Source organism: Elaeis guineensis, chromosome 1 (genome assembly GCF_000442705.2).
Source record: "Elaeis guineensis isolate ETL-2024a chromosome 1, EG11, whole genome shotgun sequence".
Classification (NCBI taxonomy): Eukaryota; Viridiplantae; Streptophyta; class Magnoliopsida; order Arecales; family Arecaceae; genus Elaeis; species Elaeis guineensis.
In genome coordinates, this window is record NC_025993.2 from 180,774,052 (window position 1) to 180,797,608 (window position 23,557).

A 23,557-nucleotide genomic window follows, 5' to 3' on the forward strand; every position below is an offset into this window, starting at 1 on the left:
CTCCTTGAAACCAAAGTCTGTTGCTACACCCACAAAGGCTGATCTCTTTACCATCTTTCATGCAGCCTTGGTCTACTTGTACAAGTTTCAGGCCTCTAAATTCCTTGCCACCAACAATTGCAAGCTGAGAGATTTCCTCAAGCCAAACGCTTTGATCATATTAACCTTTCTCCCTTAATATACTCTGTAAACTAGGATAGGCTGACGTGATCAAACAATATCAGTTATAAACCATTACCCAGTTCTCTTTTTCTAGCCCATAGTATTCATCAAGACCTATATCAGTTGCTTCTGAGAACTTCAAGTGGGATATCAACCAAAAAAGGTTTGGCATGATAATGCAAGTAATATTAGATTGAAGACAAACCAATAATGCGCAGTCCAGAGGAAGTATTAGATTGAAGACAAGAAAGAATGATTTATATAACAAAAATGATTACAAAAAGTGATCAATCTAATAACTTTCAACTCGAATAAGAAAGTGTTACAATGAATCTGCATTAAACTAGTAAAAAGTCTGGTTATCTGTTTGTATGCAGTAAGAAGAGTAGATAGCCGATGCCATGCCTGCATTTCCCCTTGAAAAAAAAGCCAGGCAAGTTGCGCTAGTTCAAGTCATCCTCCTGGAAATTCTTTGACAAACTTTTAAAGATTCTGATAAAACGCACATATAATATAAACAATAAGGGCACATGAACAGAGTGAATGCTGCATTTAATATGGTCGCCCATCCGACATTATCGGGAGATGCTTTACAAATAAACCAAAGGCCCCTTGGCCTTGATTAGGTTCTGGCATTCTGCCAACAAAATCAGAAGAAATTAGTATATGCACCAATAAATGCAGCAATGTTCTGCCAGATACAAGTATCTCCACAGTCAACAAGAAAAGAAGCATATGGTATATAATATGAATATTCCATTGAGCTTTATTACTATCCAGTCACCAACCAATTATTGGGTGATGAAAACTAACATGCTGCACCACCAAATGAGAATATGCACTTCTTGCCACTAGCCTTGCTTCTAAAAAGGTGTGAGCTCATGTTATCTTTATAACATATGGAAACTTCGCAAATCCAAACATTGTTGGTATTACAAACAAACACTTTCAAATGCTCATGTTGTCATCAGGTGAAACCAAGGATTGCTGAACCGGCGAGTTCAAGGCATATCGAACTGGATCGGTTGGTTATTGACATGGTTTGGCTCATATTTTTAACATAGTTTAGCAGTTTTTAACCCATTCTAGTTCATTTCTATGCTAATTCGATTTAGAGCTAATTTAGTCCAAGTCTTCGAGTCTTAAATTCACCCTCGTGATGGGAGAAAGCGATCTACACTTCAAGAGCAACACCCTTTGCCACCCCCTGATGGTTTTGGAGTGCGCTCCCTCTCTCTTTGCCACTCGCAACCCCCTCCACCACTCAAGGGTCAATCCAAATGCCACTCACTTACTCTCACCGATAAGCCCTTTCTCCCATATTCATCGTGCCGCCCAAACCATCCGATTTGGGGCATACCAAGGGTGAACCATTACGATTCCACCCCTTGGTTTGGAGAGGGAGAGGGAGGAGAGAGAAAGAGAGGGAGGAAGAGAAGAAGAGGGAGGGGAGAGAGAGGCCAAGAGAGGGGGAGAGAGGGTTTGAAGGTTCTCATCTCCTTCGCAAGCCATGGGGGGTCATCTCTATTTCAGCAAAGTCCTAATTTTTTCAAAAAATTCTTAAATGAAGTTGGCAAACTGTTTACTGACTTAAAAATTTTCAAATAAGAATTAGGACTCCACCCCTGTTTCATTTTGAATCAAGGGTGACCCCTATAGCCTGCAAAGGAGATGAGAGTTTCCGCATCCTCTCTCTCCCCCTCTCTTGGCCTCTTTCTTTCCTCCTCCCTCTCCAACTCCCTCCCTCCCTCTCTTTTCCTCTCTCCACTTCCCTCTCCAGCTCTCCCTTTGTTGGAGCAACATAGCAAGGTACCATACCATATCATACCACCGAGCAACTAGTATAGATCCTAGTATCAATAAAGCCAACCTTGCCTTCCTCCCTCCCTCTCTCTTTCTCTCATTTAGGGTTAGGGTTAGGGTTCCTCCCCCCCCCCCCCCCCCTCCTCTTCTCTTTGGGTTAGGGTTAGGGTTTAGAGAGCTCCTCCCTTCTTCCCTTTCCCTCCCCTCTCTTTCTTCCTCTCTCCTTTTATCCCTCTTCCCCTCCCTCTCCCTATTCTTAGTACACCCAGGAACGGCATAGTACAAACCGATATGATGCTGAACCGGTCACTGACTGGTATGCCTCCTAGTACCGATTCGGCAAACCTTGAATGAAACACATTTTGGCCTACCAAAATACTTGGTCTGCCAGATAAGAGCAGAGCAGCAATGAGGTCGGTTGGGCCGAGAGCAACTATAATTCAGACTCATAATTAGTTTACTCTGGATTGAGGGACACAACATCACCTAGATATGGAACGCTATATCTGGTGGAAAATCGGTATGTATTTGCAGCTCAAGTTCAATTGGGTTGAGCTTTGTGTCACCTGGTTTTTCTATATGAACCAATCAGATCACCCACCTTATGATGACAACCTGCTGGTTCAGTAGAGAGGTCGATTTAAGTCTAGACTACACCCGTGGCATGTAATAGGATCAGGTTAAACTTCAGCCTAGTTGTTTGCAATCTAACCTACAATAAGTAGAATGAAGCCAAGAGAATAAATTGAAAGCAAACTGCAACAGAATGGTCAATATATCCTACCTATTTTTCCAAGTTCAACGGGAATGGGAATTTGAGCTCAGCTCCCTGTTCTTGGCTAACTTGGCATTTATGAGCTTGTCCAATATCGGGGGCTCCAAGGGAATTGGGTCAAGGCACCTCTCATGAGAAGCACTGATTACCTACAGCAGAATAACAAAGTCTTTCATTTAATGCAAAACATTTTCACATTTAGATTTGTTTAATATTGTTTAAAAATACTGAAACAATTGCTCATAGAAAGGAAGATCATGTTGATTCTTGTGAGAAAACAAGTATCTCCAAATAATGCAAGTAAGATGTTACAGATCGGAAGGCAGTAAAACCTCAAGTCCAGAGCATTCCAGCCAAGTTGCGGCAATTCAAGAAAGGGTACGAACAACGTGGTAAAAACTAAAAAGAAAAGTCTATCCTCACCGTATCTTTTAGAATGCCTTGAAGATGTATGCTCATTGTTCATCATGTAGTAAAACATAACTTGCAACTATGATATAGGTTAGCTTGTGTTTGATTGATTTGACATATTGACTATCTGAACTCTAAAGCAACATTCTGACCAACTTGGGAAATCAAAAAAGAAAAAAGAACAACTAGCTAGCCGAAAAAAAGGCTCAAGCAATATGCTTGCAAAAGCCAGACAGCTATCTGAATTGTTTTTCAGTTAAAAGCAAAAATAAAAGCCCCACACATAACTTGAGTAAACCACAGAAAAAAAGGAAAAAAAAAGTTGGCATATTCATTTTTAAATAAAGCTGAATACCTGACTTCCATAGTAGCATAAAGCAGGTTTGAGCAAGAAAAATGGTGAAGTCAACATTGTAGTGACAAAACATGAGCCATCTTACCTCTTTTAGGAGGAAATCTATGGCTGCCTCATCATCAACAAACTCTTTCAAGGGATTCTTCAGGAATTCAATATCTAACTGAATCTGCTGGAATCCACTTCGATTGAATGTTTGGAGCCGTACAAACTCTTGCAAGCTTTTTAGGCAGAGTTTTACTATAGTTGATAGAACTGACTCCTGTAAGTCATGAGTAAAGTCAATGCACCTTTTTTAATATAATATTAGCACAAGACAACTGAAGTTTATATTGACTGTATTAACTGGCCAGCCTACTACTTACTGGCCAGTTTACAACCTTCTAAAAACAAAGTTTATAGATTTAAAAAGCTGAAGGTAACCTTCGGCGTTAAATCCGTTGGATTATTTTTCCTTTACTCAACCATGGAAATAAGTATATTTAGATAGAGAATAAATTGAAATTAAGCATTTTGGATGAGTTATTCTTCACAAAAGAATATGATAAGCTTCAGCTGATGATGTCTAAAATATAAGGCAAACAGCTATAAAGAAGAGGACAATTAAATGACAAGATTGTCCCAGCCACCCTTATCAGCAAGAGACTTGCATACAGACTGCCAAGATTGATGGAAGATTGCCATAGATTCCTGCTAACCAAGTATTAAAGCATCTTTTTGTCTTCAAGCCAAAATCGTTTTGCATTTTATCAAAAAAAAGAAGCAGTTGACCGTCAAAAAAGTTTACCGTTACTGTTGCTTCTCATTTTAGATAAATATAAAAAGCATTTGTTGGTCATTAAACAGAAAAGGCATTAATTTTCTGTCAAATCCAGGTTTTCTGACATCATTATATTGTTTTGTGCAACTGGCTCATTTTACTGATTATGTGCAAACATTAATTTGATCCACTTCTGGTTTTGAGTCTGAAATATCTCTTTATGATCACCTTTTATTCAATTAAGCTAATGCCAAAAGAAGGGGTGTGGGGGTGTGTGTTTGTGTGTGTGTTAATAAGTTGTGACTTACAATCAGTAGACTCTCACCTGTGTGTATTCAACTTTTGTAAAAATCTCCATTTTCTGCTCAAATAATTTTGCAAGATGACTTTCCAAAAATTGGCTTCTAGCACGTTGTGTATTTGACCGGGTTAATTTATCTTCACGCATTGGATTGCTTCGAGAGGAATTAGTACTTCCTGTGCTGTCAGAATGCCGATGCCTTCGAATAATCCCACGAGGTAAAATCTGTCTAACTTCAACTGCAACAGCTTCCAGCTATGATAAAAATACAGACAGTAAAGATCAGTTAACAAAAAGCCAATCATCATCACACAAACTAAGGGAACAAAACAACTCCCATATGATTCCTTGATTGTTTTCAGAGAAAACTACTTTATAAAATTTATAGCCATTTGGATATTTTATTTCTTGTTGACAAGATTCAAAGTTACATTAATATGTAAATCTAAAACAAGGCAACAATGAAGGATTTCAAAGACAAAAAATGCAGTACTTGAAAATAGACAACTAAGCACCAGTCACTTAGTTCTGCTTTCAATTACAGAGCGATATCGCCAAACCTGATGATTGTAACTAGCGAAGTTGCTAGTTTGATCCCAATTACTTGGTAAGCAAAAGATGATACTATGCTGCAATCCTGCTAATCCCAGCACAATGATAACTGTGTAAAAGATGGTTTCTGTCTCCTCCAATTCCATTCATATCTCCCTTTCCTTGTGTCCTCCACAACAGGGTAGGGATTTCACATGCACAGGGGAAATAAGCATCCAAAAAGCACCTTTCCTAGTTTGCTTTAAACTTACATTGAATATCTTTCATTTGATCATTTTCTGTTTTAGATTTTCGACTACTAATATTAACATATATTGCTTCATTGAGAACCTATGCACTACTGTAACAATAATCAAAGATTTCTATGCCAAAATTTGCATCACATGGAACAAGTATTAGGAATACATTACGCACGTGACATTTTAGTGTAAAGCAGATACTAAAATTCTTTTTCTGTTAATGGACCTCTGTGTGTGTGTGTGTGTAACACAATCATGGTAAAGTATAAGCAGAGATCAAGTTAAGGTATAGGTATCGAAATAGAGGATGCCTACCAAGGATATAGCCCTCACAGCAGCAATAATATACAGCCTGCATGTGACATAGGAATTCTAATTTTATACACTATAGGTACTACTGATGTTTGTCGATGTTCACTTCAGCACAAAAATAGCTGGTATAACCAGTTAAAGATCATGCAGCATACTTTTGAGTCTATAAGTAAATAGAAAGCCAGATTTTAGCCTATAATTTTATGATTTTGATGGTAACTGAAAGTGTCACATATTTGCTCAGTTACACTGTCATAAGTCCACTATGTTCTGAAGAGTAATAAGAACTTGAAAATTAGAAAAAAATAAAATAAAATTATATATATGTATATGTATGTATGTATGTATATGTGTGTGTGTGTGTGTGTGTGTGTGTGTGTATCTTAAGTGAAATCTATTTGATAATCATTGATCATTTTACTTTCAACATCTTACTAATAAAAAGATCAGCATTAACACAAAAGACACATTGTTTAACATGACAGTTGAATGTTTGTAGTAGAATAAATAAATATGTGCTTATGTAGAGGCATTCAATCCTTTGTTATTTGATGCAGAAGATTCCGATTTTTTCTCTTTTGAACTCGAGCAGTTGTTTCATTTTGGTCAGAGCATTCATCTTGTGATTATTTCAACCTATGAAAGAAATAAAGAAGGAAGACTTAGTAACATCTTTATGCTTTAAATGACTAAGTAAAGCAACAGTATAGTTATAACCTTTTGTTAGGTTGATCATATTGAGCAGTAAGTTGTAAAAGGGAATGATTCTTCAGCATTGTCTATTTGAAATATGCCACATATAGCCTAGTCGGACCTTGCAGATGAGGTGGTGTTGTTTGTTGTTAATTTTAAAATGAAGATGTAGTGTTTCCACAATATTTTCTTAACAACTTCTTTCAGCTTTGTTGGTTTGCCCTCCTACAATATAGACACAAAACACTATATTCATATATCTATTATCAGGAAACATTGCTTAATTGAAAGATATCATGGTTGTATTACCTCTATATATAGATCGTACAGTTCATTAACAGATTTTCTCAATAGGATTTCACTATTTTATTTAAAAATAGTTATAGCAACTTCTCCGGTATGATCATGTATTTTAATACATATGAGATACCTAGAACTGAAAAAAATAAAAACAATTATTGCGTACCTTTCAGTATTTATCAGATTCTAAACTTCTTACCTTAATGATATTGGTGGATTTTCCTTTTGCAATGTCATATACCTTCATATTCCAAGTTTTATAGGAGTTGTACTATAAATCCCCATCTAGATCAATGTGGATGACAGTCGCTATAATTCAATAGTGCAATCCTTGTAAATATAACCGAGGAGTTTGTTATTGTTTTAAAAATATATATATATATTCTTTTTTATTCAAATATTTGAGATGTACATATAATTAAAAATTTAAAATAAAGATCCAGATTAGCTATGAATATGATGTGTCGTCTATTAGCATAAATTATCAAATTTTGATTTGTTTTGATGAAGATGCAATAAGTTTGTTTAATTCATAAGAGAGAGTTTACAAGGATTGTACTATTGAATTTTAGCGATTGTTGTCCACATTGATCTGGACAGGGATTTATAATACAAACTCCTGTAAAATTTGGAATAGGAAGGTATATGACATTGCAAAAGGAAAATCCACCAATATCATTAAGGTAAGAAGTTTAGAATCTGCTAAATACTGAAAGGTACATACTAATCATTTTATTTTTCAGTTCTAGGTATCTCATACATATTAAAATACATGATCATACTGGAGAACTTGCTATAACTGTTTTTAAATAGAAATACTGAAATCCTAATGAGAAAACTGTTAATGAACTGTACAATCCATATATAGAGGTAGTACAACCATGATATCTTTTAATTAAGCAATGATTCCTGATAATAGACATATGAATACAGTGTTTTGTGTCTATATTGTAGGAGGGCGGACCAATAAAGCTGAAAAAATTTGTTAAGAAAATACTGTGGAAACACTACATCTACATCTTTGTTTTAACATCCATAACAAACAACACCTCCTCATTTGCAAGATCCAACTGGATTGTATGTGGCATATTTCAAATGGATATTGTTGAAGAAAGTCATTCCCTTTTACAACTTATTGCTCAGTATGATCACCTAACAAAAGGTTATAACCATAATATTTCGCTAATTATTCATTTAAAGCACATAAATGTTACTAATTTTTTTCTTTTCTGTTTTTCCATAGGTCGAAACAAGCACAAGATGAACGCTCCAACCGACATAAAAACAACTGCTCAAGTTCAAAAGACAAAGAATCGGACTCTTCTGCATCAAATCAAAAAGGATCGAATGTCACCACATAAGCACATATTTATTTATTCTACTACAAACATTCAACTATTATGTTAAACAATTTATCTTTTGCATTGGTGCTGATCATTTTATTAGTAAGATGCTAAAAGTAAAATGGTCAATAATTATCAAATACAATTCACTTATGGTATACTTTTTCGTTCTATTTTTCAAATTCTTATTATTCCCATCCCATTATTGTCCAAACAGTTTGTGCACTACTCTCTATAAAATTATTGCAAAATTGATGGCTAGTAGATGCAGCATACGCTTCATCCTCTGATAAATCTGGAATAGGGTATGTTTATTAAAGGAAGGAGTATTTCTGATAACAATCTTATAGCCCAGGAAATTATGTATGATTTCCAGAGAGCTCCCGTCAAACACAATTATATGGCAATCAAGCTGCATATGGAGAGGGCATAAATATAGAGTTTGATGGGATTTCCTTTTCACATATCTTTGACTGTTAGGCTTTCAAGCGGCATGGATTGATTGGATTAGGGGTTGTATTATATCCCCTTCCTTTGCTATTCTGATTAATAGCACCCTCTGAGACCTTCTATTCTTCCATTAGTTTGAGACAAGGTCGACCTCTATCTCCTTATTTATTTGTGTAGAAGCACTCTCAAGGATGAGACCAACTTCTTGTTTGTGTAGCAGCTAGTTAGAACAGGGGTAACTGTTTCTCGTCTTCTCTTTGCTGATGATTGTATATTGTTTGCCCAGGCAACTTTGGCAAATGTTAGGGCTTTGTCTACCGTCATTGGTGACTACCATAATGCCTCGGGTCAAAGAGTGAATTTTGAAAAGCTTGTGGTAAAACTCAGTCCAAAAGTAAACAACCCTACCAAGCAGCATATTAAGAATCATCTACATATTAAGGAATCAGATGGTACATGGCAGCACCTGGGGCTTCCTATTTATGGTAAGAGATCATCTTCCATTGACTAGTAGTCTGGTACAATAGTTTTTGGATAGAACAAAGGAATGGAAATGAAAGGTTCGTTCTATGATGCGTAGAGTCAATACTATTGGCTCCTCCTATATACTTTTGATGTCCAATTCGGTTATTCCTAGGGTTGTACTTATGAAATTGGGGTGTCTTATCAGAAATTTCTTATGGGGCTGATAATTCAAAAAAAAATACATTTGTTGTCCTAGGATCATGTATGTCAGCCTATTCGGAATGATGGTCTAGGAATTCACTCTCTGTATGCTAAGAGTGTGGCATTGATGGCTAAACATGCTGCAAGATTTCTTTTGGATGAGAATGGATTCTAGAGCTCTTTTTTAAGAGCGAAATATATGGTGCATCATCTGTTCTCTCCCCCAGTTTATACTCCAAGTCTCTCCCCAGTGTGGAGGAAGATCTACTCCTATGTTCCTCTTATTTTTGCAAATATTAAATGGAATATTGGTAATGGTGCATCTATTAATGTGATTCATGATCCACGGTTAGCTTCCACACCTCTAGCTTGGTGGCCAGCTCCTTTGAACATCAATTTGCTACGAGGCCTTATGATAAAGGATCTCTCAAAGGAAATGGAATCAACCACTTGTTTCCCAGCTTTTTTCAAAGAGTTAGCTCGGAAACTACTCACTGTTCCACTTCCAGGTGGTGACAATATCGACAGGCTTGCTTGGTGTCCATCTTCTAGTCTAACAATTAAGGCATCTGATTTTTCTAAACCTTTTTTATCTAAACCAAATCATAATATGACTAGGTGTGGATATTAGGTGATCATCCTAAAATTGCTCTATTTATGTGGAGGCTGCTTGGCACCAACTCCCATGTCGAGATATTTTACATCAACATGGTCTGCATATACCAAATCATTGTGATGTGGGCCCGGATGTATAGAAATCGATAGTTCATGTTATCCTGCAATGCAGATTAGCATCTCAGGTTTGGAGGCAAGCCCCCACTCCATACTTCACCAACTATCTCTTCTTTCTCCCTTGATGATTTTCTTTAGGCTGTTAGAGAGCAATCTACTAGTAATGACAGAAGATCTGAAGCAGTTATGACGTGTTATATTGCTTAGCATGTTTGGCTAACTAGAAATGACTGCATTTTCCAGGGTGTAAGACCAAGTCCAAGAGTGATTCTTCTTAGAGCATCTGCCCAAGCCAAGGAGCTTATACAAGTGCTGCCTTAGAGAAACCTTTGACAACAGGGGTAACTTGTGGCTCTTCCAATACAGTTTTTGCATCCCCCCAGAAAATTTATTTTTCTTAGAAGCCACCACCCCTACTTCCTCAAGGTCAACTCTGACAGCAGTGTACATGAGAGAGGTGCTTTCGGTGGAGAGGCTTTCATCATTAGCAGTGCTAGTGGCGCTTTATTAGCTGTAGGTGGTGCCAGGATTTTTGACACTACAGTTCCAATGACCAAACTACATGCTACATAGGAGGAGCTGATTTTTACTATATAGACATTGAGGGCCTCCTTTTGAGGGGGATTTGTCGACTGTTATCAGATGGCTTTCAGATCCTCCATCTTCTATTGTCAAACCGCATCTCCTTCTGCAAGACTGCTAGTGGATGATCAGCATCTTGCTTTTGATAGAGGTATCTCATATTTTTAGGGAGGCTAATAGTGTGGCTGACTGGATGGTGGCTTATGTGGCCAATCACACTAGGATCATTCTATGGGACTCTACATTAGATCTTCCAGCTCAATTTTTGAACATTTTGTTTTTTGATTCCCACAGACGTATTTATTCTAAACTGATTTAATTTAGCTGATTCAGCTATACTATCATAATTCCATTAAGTTCTGATATTCAGGCATTCAAGAGTAAATTAAAATAACATGTAACCTATTTTTCTAATTAGTTGGCCTAATAGAATAGAAATATAATAAAATGTTAGGACAAACAGATGCACCGATAAATTGAGGAAACGACAGAAACTAACAAACCTCTTGAAGAAGCAAATCAACAAACATGTGAACTTCTCGTGGCTCCTTGTGCTGTTTTATTATTGACAAGAAACACCAGATGACAAGTTGCAAAAAGTTAATGATTTCTGCAAAAGTTGTCAACCTTTAAGAAATTAATTATAATGAGCACAAAACAACATTTACCTTGATCCAATTTGGTGTTGTGAACCTCTTTTTAAGAAGGATGGATATCTTCTGAGTTTTCAAATTTATATACTGCACAGGAAGAGAAAGCAAATTAGTCATGAGTTTGGGTTCAGTTTAAGAACTTGAAGTCCGTTAGGGCAAAAAAATTAGATAACAGACTAATGATAATGGTGGTACAAAAATTATTCAAAATCAGAGCTAGAGTGCATCAGCTTGTAATAGTTGAGCAAATTTAAGATGACTGGATTGTTGTACTGCAGAGCAGTCCCTTTTTTTTCATGCATCCGGAAAAGAGTAAATGTCCTTCAGATCATTGGATAAAACAACTAAACTAGTTGCTGAGCTAGTTAATTTTTACTCTTGACTCTATTAACCAGTTTGATTTATCCCATTCTGACCAGTAAGCACAGCTTAAGGAGTTACACCATTTTCAACACAACAAGAAAATATTTTGCCTGGGATACTTGGTCACATTATTTTTTTGATAGGTAAGCTAGTGACTATGATATATAGCTGAGATGGCACCCCAGGATACTGCATAAATGATGTAGGAAGCAAAAATATATAGCATGGATGCATGAGGCCACAACATTTATATAATGACAGTAACATAAATAAATTCAATCACATAGTCAACAGCAAATCTTAAAATCATGCATACCAATGCATTCACTATGGAAACAATAATTTTAGCAATAAGATTGAGAGATTTGTACAAGATGCAAAAACTTTTCGCCCGCTGAACGAAATAGTCGACAGATCTCTCCTGGTACAAATGCCGGTCCATGTTCATAACCACGGACACCACCTCCAGAAAAAGAAGCGGCTATTTCCTGACAAATATATTTTTAATTACCATAATGTCCTTGGCGCAGTCTGTCAAACAATGATAAAACTAAAAACAAGAACACAAAAAACTGGATAGCATTTAAGTCGTCTGATTCATAAAAATTAAAAAGCATGTAAGGGTATTAGCTTCTTACCTCTGTGATTCTAGGAATTGCACTTTGTTCTATAAAAACAGAAAGTTGGGCCAGCACAAGAACCAGTCCTGTCTGAATTTTGTCCACTGGTATTGAATCTGTAATGCTTGAATCCTGATTTGTAATGTTACTTCTTCCAGAAAGCAAAAGGAAATGTCCATAAAGTTTCTGAAAGAAGTCTTGAAAACCTTCTTGCACCCAATCAATAATTAAGTCCCTCAGCTTTGCTAATAACTCTAGATCGCCATCAAGAAGCTGACGGAATTCCTAGAATTAAATACCAAGGTTAAAATATTTACACCAAAGTCAGAAGGATCACACACACACACACACATATATATATATATGTAAAAAACCAACTTTAAAATTAACAGATGCTAAGCCATGCAATTATTTAGTAAAGACATGGCCTTCCTTTTCTGAGTTTAATCTTTGTATTGATTAGAATTTTTTATTATATTGCCCTTCTGATTTTAATTTGCAAGGCTACTTGATTTAGTTTTATCATACTGCATCATGCCAATACCAAATTGTCTCACGTGATTAGGCATATGTCACCAAATGAGCTATGCAGCTAAAATAGATATATTTTTCTTGTCCACTCTAACAAGGCCAAGCTCAAAACCTTGTACCTTATCATCTGTCTCTCTAGAATTGGTTGCCTTGTGGGATGGAACACGTCATTTCCCACATATGATAATTATGCACTAATTATGAAAATTTTCTCAAAGGTGCCAACTCTAACAAAAAGGGCCTTCTATATCATCCTAGAAGTTCAGAGGTGTGGTGTTCCTGTCTTCATAATAAGAAGGAAATATCTTTATATGCTAATAGAAAGTACTTAACGCCATGCACGTTGTAGGAAGTGTCTTTGGATGTTCTCCGAGTAATGATTATTCATCATTTCTAACAGACAAGGCAGATGTATATTCCAAAAAAATGATGAGATATACATTATCCCCCAACATTACAGATATGAACAGTTTTATTTAAACATGGTTCAAATAGTGGAACCTTGAGTTTTTTCCATTTTGTTCGAGTAACTTTTGTAGTTACATGTTTGAAAAGTCTCTGCAAACAAGAAACTCATTACAGAACTCATACAATGACTAAATATGTTAAATCTATTTATAATTTTATATTATCTGAGCGTTTCTAATTCTAAATTTATTTTTGGATTCTACGAGAGATGATAACCTCCCACATCTACAAATGGATTCAACCATGCATGCATACAAGCTAGAAGCATGCATGCAGAGAAGTAATTCCATCATTTTCAAAGATCCTATGCAAGGAAAGAAATGTGAAGCTACATGTGCAAATTTCAACTCTTACAGTAAATTTAGGTCATATCTCCAACTATTCGACTTTACTGAATGGTAGTAAATTGATTTTGTCTTCCTTCCTAACAGAAAATAAAATTTATAAACTTTTGCTATTATCATTAAATGGTGACACAAGCTCAGTTGCCTTAAAAAAGTTTGGAAGCTTACCAGCAACAGATCCATGCTGCCCTGGATTACTGCTTTTTTGCTGCCTTCCAAGGCCATTTGCAATAAAGACTCTTCTAAAGCTTCCTTTGGCTTAGGTTGGATCTTTGTGAGTGCTTCTGTCAACTCAAAACAAAAAAAAAAAGGAAAATAAAAAAAAAAAAAAACATTTGCTTATCAGTAGACAATAATGAATCACCGGTGTTCCAATTTCTAAAGACACCTATCACACAGATTCCATAATTCAAATTAAAATAATTATTGAAGCGAACATCAAAGATGAACATCCTCACAAGAAAAAGCTTTGAATATACTTATAACAAAGATTCCAAGATTTAAAGTTAAATAAGTATTGAGGTGAACATAAAGTATTGTTGCTCATAAGGGAGTTAAATTATAGAATGAAAAACTCTAGGTTCAATTTGACATATTTGTAAAGATGGGACATCAAGAAGAAACAGAGGTCTCTATCAGCATAAAATATAGGTAGGCCCTCACATTAATAATGCACATTGAAGAGGAGAATAAGATAAAACTCTCAACAGAAAGTGTCAGAAACAACAGGAGGAAGGAACCCACCATCTCAGGTCAAAACATCCATAGATAGTTATTTACCATCAATATGCCAAGAAGAAGCAAAGACTGTTGGTATGAAATGCAGGTAAACTCATAATTATACAGCATATTGAAATAAAAGATGGAATGAAAAATAACAGGAGGGAACCCACCATCTCAAAGTTAAAGCTCCTTCAGTTATTTTCATCAGTAGCACACTATCATAGAGCAAGAAAAGAATATTCCATCTTGGATCTATCATCTATATTGATATTCAAACCTATATCTCAAGTTCTTGTCATTACCGAGCCACTCATTATTTTCCCAATGCTTTCTCTTTTAACTAGATATTTTTATTCCTATGTCAAAACCACCTCCTTAGCCACATGCTCTTTAAGGATGTCAGTCCACTTAGAGGTTTGGAAAAGTTTTGCCATTAATTTAGAGCCGCAAAGAGCACAAGTCACACTGGCATCCTGTTGAGCTTTGGCCTGGCTCTTGGGTGTTCAAATCAGGTTTAGGCCTCACAACGAGAGCTGAAATGAATCTTGGGCTAGATTCCGACAACCCTTAGCTTGGCCCATGCTTGGTTCGAAGCTTCAGCCGTAAAATCTCACAACCGAGCCCGAACCAAAATAACTGTAAATGGGCTAATATCCTACCCAAGGTATGCTGAACCGGTACTGCTGGCCGTATCGGCCGGCCGACGGTACGGTTCGGTACAGTTTCATACCATACCGACGAAGGCAAGTAGATCCGAATCGGAAGAAAAAAAGAGAGAAAGAGAGAGAAATAGAGAGAGAGGAAGAAGAAGAAAGAAAAAGAGGGAGGAGAAGGAGCCGGTGGGGCCTCCGGCTGGCCACCGTGGTCGCCGGAGGGCGCAGTCCACGCGCGCGGCTCCGCGGGCATGAAACAGGGGCGTCGCCCCTGTTTCGCAAATTTTTTTTAAAAATCTAGTTTTAAGTGAAGCCGACAAATAGTTTGCCGGCTTCACGATTTTTGTATTTTTTTTTTTAAATCCCTTAAGTCGGCAACCTAGTTGCCGACTTCATAAGTTTAAAACAAAAAAAAAATAAAAAATCAAAACAGACGATCGTCTATTTCGAAAAAGAAGGGGACGGAGCCGCAGAGGGGCTCCGCCCGCTCGACCGCCCTCAGGCCGTCGGCATTAGATCGCAGGCCATCGGGGGCCTCGCGACGGAGGCGCCGTCCGTCCGGTAGGCCCCTCCCCCCCTCCGAGCGCTCTCTCTCTCTTTCTCGCTCTCTTGAAAGCCCTATCGGGCGATACAGGGCTCGAAAGCCCTCCGGCAACTCCCACCTCCCTCCCTCTCCTCTCTCTCTCTTTCTCACTTTTTCTCTTTTTTCCTTCTGTACCGCCCGTGTACCGAATTTACCGGCCGAATCGTGCCGGTTCCCTGCTGGTTCGGTACGATACGGAGTGTACCGACTGGTTCGGCACAGTATAGAAAACCTTGATCCTACCCCTACCACATCTCACTCAAGTAACTAGGGTTTTCCCGATCCCTACTCACTCAAGCTCGTCTAACATAGTGAAGGCACCATTCTCACTTCAAACTTATCCTCACTTTCCCAACCTTTTCTAGCTACTATTGCAGTGAAGTGACTCTGTTCTTAAATATCTAATAGTAAGTCATCCACTAAGATAAAAATTTAGTCTCACTATTTCCTAATGCATGTTTACATGCTCTAACAATATATTGTTATTAACATGTATGTATAGGTAAATGATTTTGGTTTTCACTTTTCAGGTTCATAAATTACCTGCTTCACGTGTTTACTCCCATTTCCCATCTTTTCCACATGAAATTATGACAATAAAATTCTGATTGCACGAGTCTAATACTTGCAGGTCACAAATTGAGATCAGAGATTCACAACAATAGCGTCATAACATTCAGGGACAAGCTTCTTGTTTCCAATGATTTTGCTGGTCATGCAGCACACAAACTCTACAATTTTGTAAAGCAAGCAGCTTGTATGACCTTAATATCAACATATAGTCCCTTGGTACGTCCTTAAATGATTCATAATAATTACTTGTAGTAGCTAGTGTCATTTCCCACCAATAAAGCATCCTAAGTCATGGAAGCTGAATAACATAACTATCATGGTGTTCCCTGAGTTTAGGTCATGAGAATTGCTTTTCTGTATGGCATATTTATACAATCATCCCATACATTAGTCCATAATCTCAAAGAAATACATTAACCAATGAATCTGCTAGATCCACATGAACATGGAGATGAAAACGATGATGCAGAGTCCGCATCTCCAACTTTCTGTGGGTCCACACCTGGTGATAGCAGGTCACATGACCTCGCAAATGGCTCACAATAACAAGGAATGCATGTCTGTTGCAGACACCAAGGTGTTCCAAGTTTTATCTACACTATGTTATAAATTTGTCAATGTATTTTTGAAATATGGAAAGATATTTCACCTGAAACTTCAAGCAGAAGATAAGAGAAGGCAGTTGAGATGTACTGTCTGATAATGGACCTAACAGCCTGAAAGACAAAAAGATCTGTCAGCAGAGCAACATCACAGGCCCGTGAAGAAGAAAAAAAACTGCTTGCACACATAAAGTTTTTGCCTACAATATGACAACAAATAATCAAACTATAAAAGATAATGCTATGGAGATTTATGGTCATCTATAGTGGCATGAAGTTTCAATCTGTAATGAGTTTCTTATCGAACTTGAGCGCTTGATATTGTGACTAAAACTTTAAGGCCAGAGACTACTTGAACACTCAAAAATTGTTGCAATAGGCACTTTCAAACCACACCTCCCCAAGCCTTGCAGGGGCCTGCGCTGGCATGCATAATGTTTCTGGTGTATACTCGACCAAATTAGAATGCTACAAAATGATGTTAATAATCATGATTAATGCATATTTCCCCTTTTTGAAATTAAAAGGTATTGGGTATCTTTAGTACTTCTTTAACCAAAATGCATTCTATCTTTGTGTAAAATGACTCTAATCAATGGTAAGATCAGAGATCCACTGATTCTTAATTAGATCCATGAATTTAGGTCCAATCTGAATGAAGATTTTTAAAATTACAGAAAGTTAAATATTCTCTCTTAGGAATTAAACAAACTGATTGCATCTCCATCAAAACAAATCAAAATTTGATACTTTATGCTAATAGATGACATCATGTTCATAGCTAATGTAGATTTTTGTTTTAATTATATGTACATCTCAAATATTTGAATAAAAAAAGTATATATTTTTTTAAAACAATATCAAACTCCTAAGTTGATCCAAGTTAGAAATGTTAGCAACATGAATAGCAAAACAATAATTCATAAACAGAATATGATAGATATACATGTTAAGTACTTATCTTTAGAGCTTATAAATAACAACTTTGAAAGCTACTTACCAATATTTGTATAAGAAGTACATGCTACTTTACAAAAAAAGTACCTATCTAAAAAGTGCAAGTTACAATGTGTATATTAAACAGTCTAAAAAAGTTTGGAAATATTAAAGTTTACTTAAAAGATAACCTACAAATTGGAATTTTTTATTTTAAGTGTCTGCAGTCCAAATTCAACTACTAAAGAGTGTGAGTGAAACCTCCAAAGAAAAAGCAGGGAGAGCAGCCTCAGGCAATACATTGTCCATCAGAGTCACATCTTCCGCAATATTTCCTGCAATGTGTTAGTGAGAGATCAGGTAAAAATGATGCAATTAACTCCCACAGCAAGCTTCATGCCTCATTATCAAGGGCAATCTTCTTAGTGAAAAAATGGACAGTTTTAGAGTTTAGAAACAGAACACACTGTTAAACTTCAACAAACAAATAACAAGTCTAGATGGAATTAACAGGTGTGTCTGTCTTCTTACACGTCCCTAGCTCATGCCTGTCTTCTTACACGTGTATGTGTGTCTGTCTCCATATGTCATAAATCTTCCAGTATTTATTAATAACTAATAATTAGTTAATAAATGGCATTGCTGAGATATGCTATAAACATGGAGGAAGCAATGATAAAGCATAAAATGATAAAAGGCACTTCAGCTGTTTGAGCACATACAATGTAGGCCATAGTTGAGCAAGGTCTCTCAAGATTCAGGTTAAATAGTCAAAGAAGGAAAAAGAGGGGAAGAGGAGAGGAACAAAGAAGACTTGGATGGAAGTAAAGAGAAAACAACATGAAGACAATCAGTATTTTAGAGGCGTCATCCTTGGACAGGAGGAATAGTAAATTAAGATAGAACTGATGCTATTAGATGGCATAAGATTTGCTAATATTTATCAATTGCATAGTGATTCAAGTGGATATATGGATGGCTGGTACACCAACCAAACATAAAAAAATGCAGGCTGACAGAAGCTTTGCAAACCACAAAAATTACAAAGGAAACATAAGAAAAAGAAAGCGCAACTTGCATTTCAAAAAGCATATTATCAATGAAGCAAGAGCATAACAACGATGGCAATCATAATACAACATCAAGTCACAGGCTAAGTCCTTACGCAGCATTGCCAATAGGTCTGCTGATGGCATTCTTTTCTTTATGCTCTGTTGAATACTTTCATAACACCTTCATACACAATGATCAGTAACAATATGTAAGTACAGATACTCTACAATAAGCCTTAAATTCTTCATCCATAGGCAACCATCAACACCTGTTTGGAGATAAGTTTTGATTCATTCACGTCATAGATTTGATGACTTACCTGGTAAACAAGTCCTGGGCAAGTTCAATAAGGCGTTTTTCTGAGTCCGGAAAAATTATAAGATATGCACGGACTGTCTTAGAAATTTTGCCAATGGAAGCCTAAGCACAGACATATACAGGAAAAAATGCATATATTATATTTTTGTTAAGTAATACCATGAACGAACTTCCTTGCTAATTGAACAATGAAAACAAGATGAAACTATAGGATATAAGGAGATTACTGCATACTTAAACATTATGATGCATTAGGACAACAAGATATATTCAATAAAATTGCAGGAATCATAAAAAGAAAAAGGACAGCTTAAAACTGTATTATCACCTTGGTCTCTTAAAACATGTCAACCACACATTCCTTCAAGGAAAAAATATCTCCTTTGAAGTACATTAAAAAATCAGTCATTTGGCAACAAATTATAAATCAGAAGGCAAAACTAAACATGCAACTAAGTCTATTAAGCTGAAGAAAGCATCATGTTAACTAATTCATTGGTAAGATCAAATAAGCAAACAGACAAAACTGATGCCAACTTGGCATCCCCTATATCACCCACTAGGATGCTTGGAAGTACATGGACAACTAAAATATCTTAACTAAGGCATAAATTAAGGATTAACTCTTGAGTATCAGTACTTTATCAACAGAGAGCCAGTACAGTGTGAAACAATTGCATTCAGTACCAACAGTGTACACTTTGATATGGCAGCTATGCCCTTGGTATGGCCTATTTTGGCCACCAAAATTGGTTTTTCACCTTTTATTTCTTATGTTTTATTGTTTTAATCTCATGCTTTTGCAAAAACTGTAGTAAGAATTTTGATATAATTGCCCAAGTCATGTGTTAATGCATGTCAAAGTTTTGCTGTAGCTTCTATGTTACACAGCATCATATAATTTGCAATTAAAAATACATTGAAAAAATATGTGCGCTAAAACTAACAATTGAAATGCAATTAGGTTACCAAAAAAATCATTGAATTAATTAATGATGATGAAAATTACCAAGATTCGTGATGATATAGTGTACTATAACTGATAAGACAGTAAAAAGAAAGAATGCATTTATAAAATTAATAGCTCAATTTTTTTTTTCGAAACAATAGCTCATATTTGAAAAATTAATTCAGTAGGGTAGCCCCTCCTCAACAACCAATCTGAAAATCAACCCAGACAAGCATCATCTGTTCAGCTTATTTGCAGAATTCCATGAATTTTGAGGAAGCTTGATTTGGATCCCAAATTTCTAGGCCATGTATCTGATGATCAAACACTATTAAAGCCACCTACAAGATAAACATTAACAGTCTTATTAAATTTAACCATCATATGTCCTCTTGAAGGAATTTTTTGGGGGTGGAGGGAGGCATTACCAAGCTAGAGGCTTGTTCTAGCCCAAAAATGCACACACAGATCCAATCTCCAGCATTGTGAAATCCAACCATAGGCACCTCTCTCTCTCTCTCTCTCTCTCTGTGTGCTCGCGCGTGTGCATAGAGGTGTGCATTCGGTTTTTTCGGTTTAAACCGAACCGAAGTTTTGAAAAACTAAACTTCCGAACTTACATTTTGTAGAACCAAAAATCAAACCGAAATAGCTTAAAACCAAACAAACCAAACCAAAATAATTTTGGTTCAGTTCAATTCGGTAATTCGGTTTTGGGCTTCTTTATACTAGGCTTTTGGTTTTGATTTAGACTTATTAAATTCTTTAATAGTTTCATTATTTGGGTTGCAGAATTGCACTTGAGTTTAGTTTAGATGGACCATTATTTAGAAGGGACGTGATAAGTGAGTCTGATTCAAAATTAGACTAAATCAATCATAAAAGATAGTTTTTTTTTAAAAAAAAAACCCACTTTGAGATTTTGTCACACGTTCTCCTAAACCTAAATATCATCCAAAGAAATAACATCAATCTGACTCACCTAAATGAGGCATAAAAAAAAAAAGAAGCACAAAATCTATACAAATATGTTCTCAGAATATTAACATTTAAAAATGAACTACTCTAAACTCAAAGTAGGAACGTCCTCTCACAGAGCAGATGCACGGTGGATGGCGTGCAATCGGGAATTGGTCAAATACAAGGGGTAACGTAGCGTGTTATCTACAGTGGGATTTGGCATGGTCTAATTGGACCATCTGGTTCAAATAATATTTAGCACAAGCATAAATATTAAATCAAAAGGGATCAGATAATTTCGATTTTCGGTTAATCAAAATTATCAAATTAAATACCAAAAACCAAACCGATTAAAAAATTTTGGTTCGGTTTTAAACCAAAACCGAAATTTTCAAATTAAATACCAAAGACCGAACCGATTAAAAAATTTCAGTTCGGTTTTAAACCAAAACTGAAATTTTCAGACAAAACCAAACCAACACCGAAAGAATTAACGGTTTGGTTCGGTTTTCGGTTAACTGAACCATTTGCACACCCCTACGTGTGTGTGCGCGCGCGCGTGTGTGTGTGTTTGTTCTTACCTTGAAGTGGTGGAAAGCCAACAAAAATAGTGGTTTGAAGAACATCTCAAGTAGCATTGCTCTATTTGGTACCATCTGGTTGGAGGTATTAATATGGGCAATTTGTAACCTAGGACCACATCCAAAAAAGCTAGCTAGAAGGAATTAATTAGGATACTTGGCTTTGTTTAAGTACCTATGGCACACCAATGCACAACCGACACATGACTAAACATGTGCCTAGATGGGTCCTCACAAGCTCCCCCCATTTAAGCCCTAGCGTCCTTTCCAAGGAAAGGGTCCAATCAATCACAAACAAATCACAAAGACCATGGTCGGCCCATGGTCAGCCCTAAAAAGGCCCATTCTGCGGTTTTCCTTAGTCCACATGGGCCATTTTATGGTTGGCTCTGAGACAAGCTTTCCCAAAACCCTACCTAGCTAGTAGGATTTAGGTACATGACAGTCCAAAATTTCTCGAAGCATGGACAAGATCACAATTCGTAATTATCAAGACCACTAGGCATCAAAATTTCAAACCTTAGTGCAAGTATGTAGAAAGTGACTATGTAAATTTCTTCCAAAATCATTATCTTGCTTTGAACTACCAAACAAGTCATAATCTAAACTAACTGCTTAGGAAAAAAAATCTGAAGGAACTACAAAATCTTGAAGCTTCCCAAATTTGTCATATGGTGGCCACTGATCCATAGCTCTTCTTATCAATTTCAATACGTGTCAAGTGGGGGGAAAAATTAAAGGCAAATAATAGGATGAGACTACAATTGGTTGAATAGGTTACATATAAAATTAGGAGCAAAGTTGAATAGGTCATATATAACATTAGGGTCATTTGATAAATATAAATTTAAGTAAAAGCCTAAGCACCCATCATACTTGGACAATTCTTCTATTTCCTTGATGCATCAATGTTGGGAAAATTAACGGACCTCCACAATACCGTGACTTCATGGATAGTGCCTACTTCATCCATTCAAGAAGAAGTGAAACACATTGCCTATAATGGGCATTATAGGATACCCAAAAAAAAAAAAAAAGTCAGTAGCACAAGAACAGGCAATCGGGCATTATGGGATACCCAAAGGGTAAGTAGCATAAGCATAGTGCACCTGATGAATTCTTTTCAAAACATAGGACAGATGATGCATTTTTCAAGCACAGGTAGCAAAAAGAAGAAGTCAAGCATAAATTTGAAGCACATAAATTTCATAATCAGATAGGTGAAAATAAACAACAGAAGGGAGATGACACCACATATGCTTGTTGAAGCTGGTAGAGAAGGTATTGAATCTGATAGATTCCCTACCTTAGATGGTCCACTACTGTCTGGTTCTGAAGCCTCCACCTCTTTAGATTCATTCTGAAATTTTGACATATAGTCCTCCAACTTTTCAAGTAGGTTTGTCTTTAAGCTATCCACCTGTTAGAGCATAATAAGTTGGTTATTCAAGTAGGGGCATGCAAGATCAGAAGCACTTTCAAAACGTCGATCATGCAAAAACCTAGTTGCATGCAGAACTATTAATTGCATGACAGTGGAAAGCATATAAAATTATGTCATATCACAAAAGATGTAGAACTGCTCAACATTTTCATGTATATAATTCATGCTGTAAAAGTTATGCTGAGATACCAAGCACATGTTGTATTTTTTATATGATTTCATTTTTTTCTCCACAAACATGCATGGTTGATGTCCTCCCTTTCCAAAATTTAACATGGTTTTTCAAAAAGAATAATGACCTAGCAAAAAAATTACCGCAGCTTAGGAAAATGGAATGTATGTTTGATCTATGATTCGCTTTGTTAGAAAGGAATAGCAAAATCCATCCATCAAAATAACTTAGTGCAAACAACCATCAGTTCTTTTAATCCATCCATCAGACTCATTATCTTAATTGCAGTAATCATGAGGCTTTCTGTGTTTACATCAACAATATACGAGTTTTCTTTGAACTGGCAATGTCAGCGGTCGTCATTCTACTACTCTTGTAAAATTTGTATTAAGAAAGGAAATGAAAAGTCATGACACAATCTTTCCTTGCCACTTTAAAATGATTCCAATGATAAAGTAAAAATAGGAACCAAATCTAAAATTGTCATATGTTTTGTAGTCAGGGGAAAGGACAGGTTAATACCGTTCTCCAACATCATCCACCTAAACACCATGGCCTCATAGGCAAGTGAAAAAGAGACAAAGGAAGCTTGCCA

General features: G+C 36.4%; 1 protein-coding gene across 2 annotated transcripts in view; it reads right to left on the reverse strand.

Moving 5' to 3' along the window:
- Nucleotides 1-398: 398 nt before the first annotated feature.
- Nucleotides 399-23,557, reverse strand: part of LOC105040050 (vacuolar protein sorting-associated protein 51 homolog) — a 28,499-nt gene continuing 5,340 nt past the window's right edge. Inside the window, exons 8-21 of one of the 2 annotated variants that reach the window (XM_073250605.1) lie at nucleotides 22,653-22,766; nucleotides 18,858-18,958; nucleotides 18,651-18,718; nucleotides 17,747-17,820; nucleotides 16,597-16,663; nucleotides 13,584-13,699; nucleotides 12,091-12,357; nucleotides 11,824-11,940; nucleotides 11,105-11,176; nucleotides 10,940-10,990; nucleotides 4,592-4,822; nucleotides 3,592-3,768; nucleotides 2,750-2,889; nucleotides 399-623 (exon numbers count right to left, since the gene is read on the reverse strand). In XM_073250605.1, coding sequence (XP_073106706.1) covers nucleotides 2,764-2,889; nucleotides 3,592-3,768; nucleotides 4,592-4,822; nucleotides 10,940-10,990; nucleotides 11,105-11,176; nucleotides 11,824-11,940; nucleotides 12,091-12,357; nucleotides 13,584-13,699; nucleotides 16,597-16,663; nucleotides 17,747-17,820; nucleotides 18,651-18,718; nucleotides 18,858-18,958; nucleotides 22,653-22,766 — 1,581 coding nt within the window. In that variant the 3' untranslated portion in view covers nucleotides 399-623; nucleotides 2,750-2,763. Of the gene's footprint in view, nucleotides 800-2,749; nucleotides 2,890-3,591; nucleotides 3,769-4,591; nucleotides 4,823-10,939; nucleotides 10,991-11,104; nucleotides 11,177-11,823; nucleotides 11,941-12,090; nucleotides 12,358-13,583; nucleotides 13,700-16,596; nucleotides 16,664-17,746; nucleotides 17,821-18,650; nucleotides 18,719-18,857; nucleotides 18,959-22,652; nucleotides 22,767-23,557 lie in introns of both variants that reach the window. The other variant, XM_073250604.1, reaches the window with a different exon arrangement.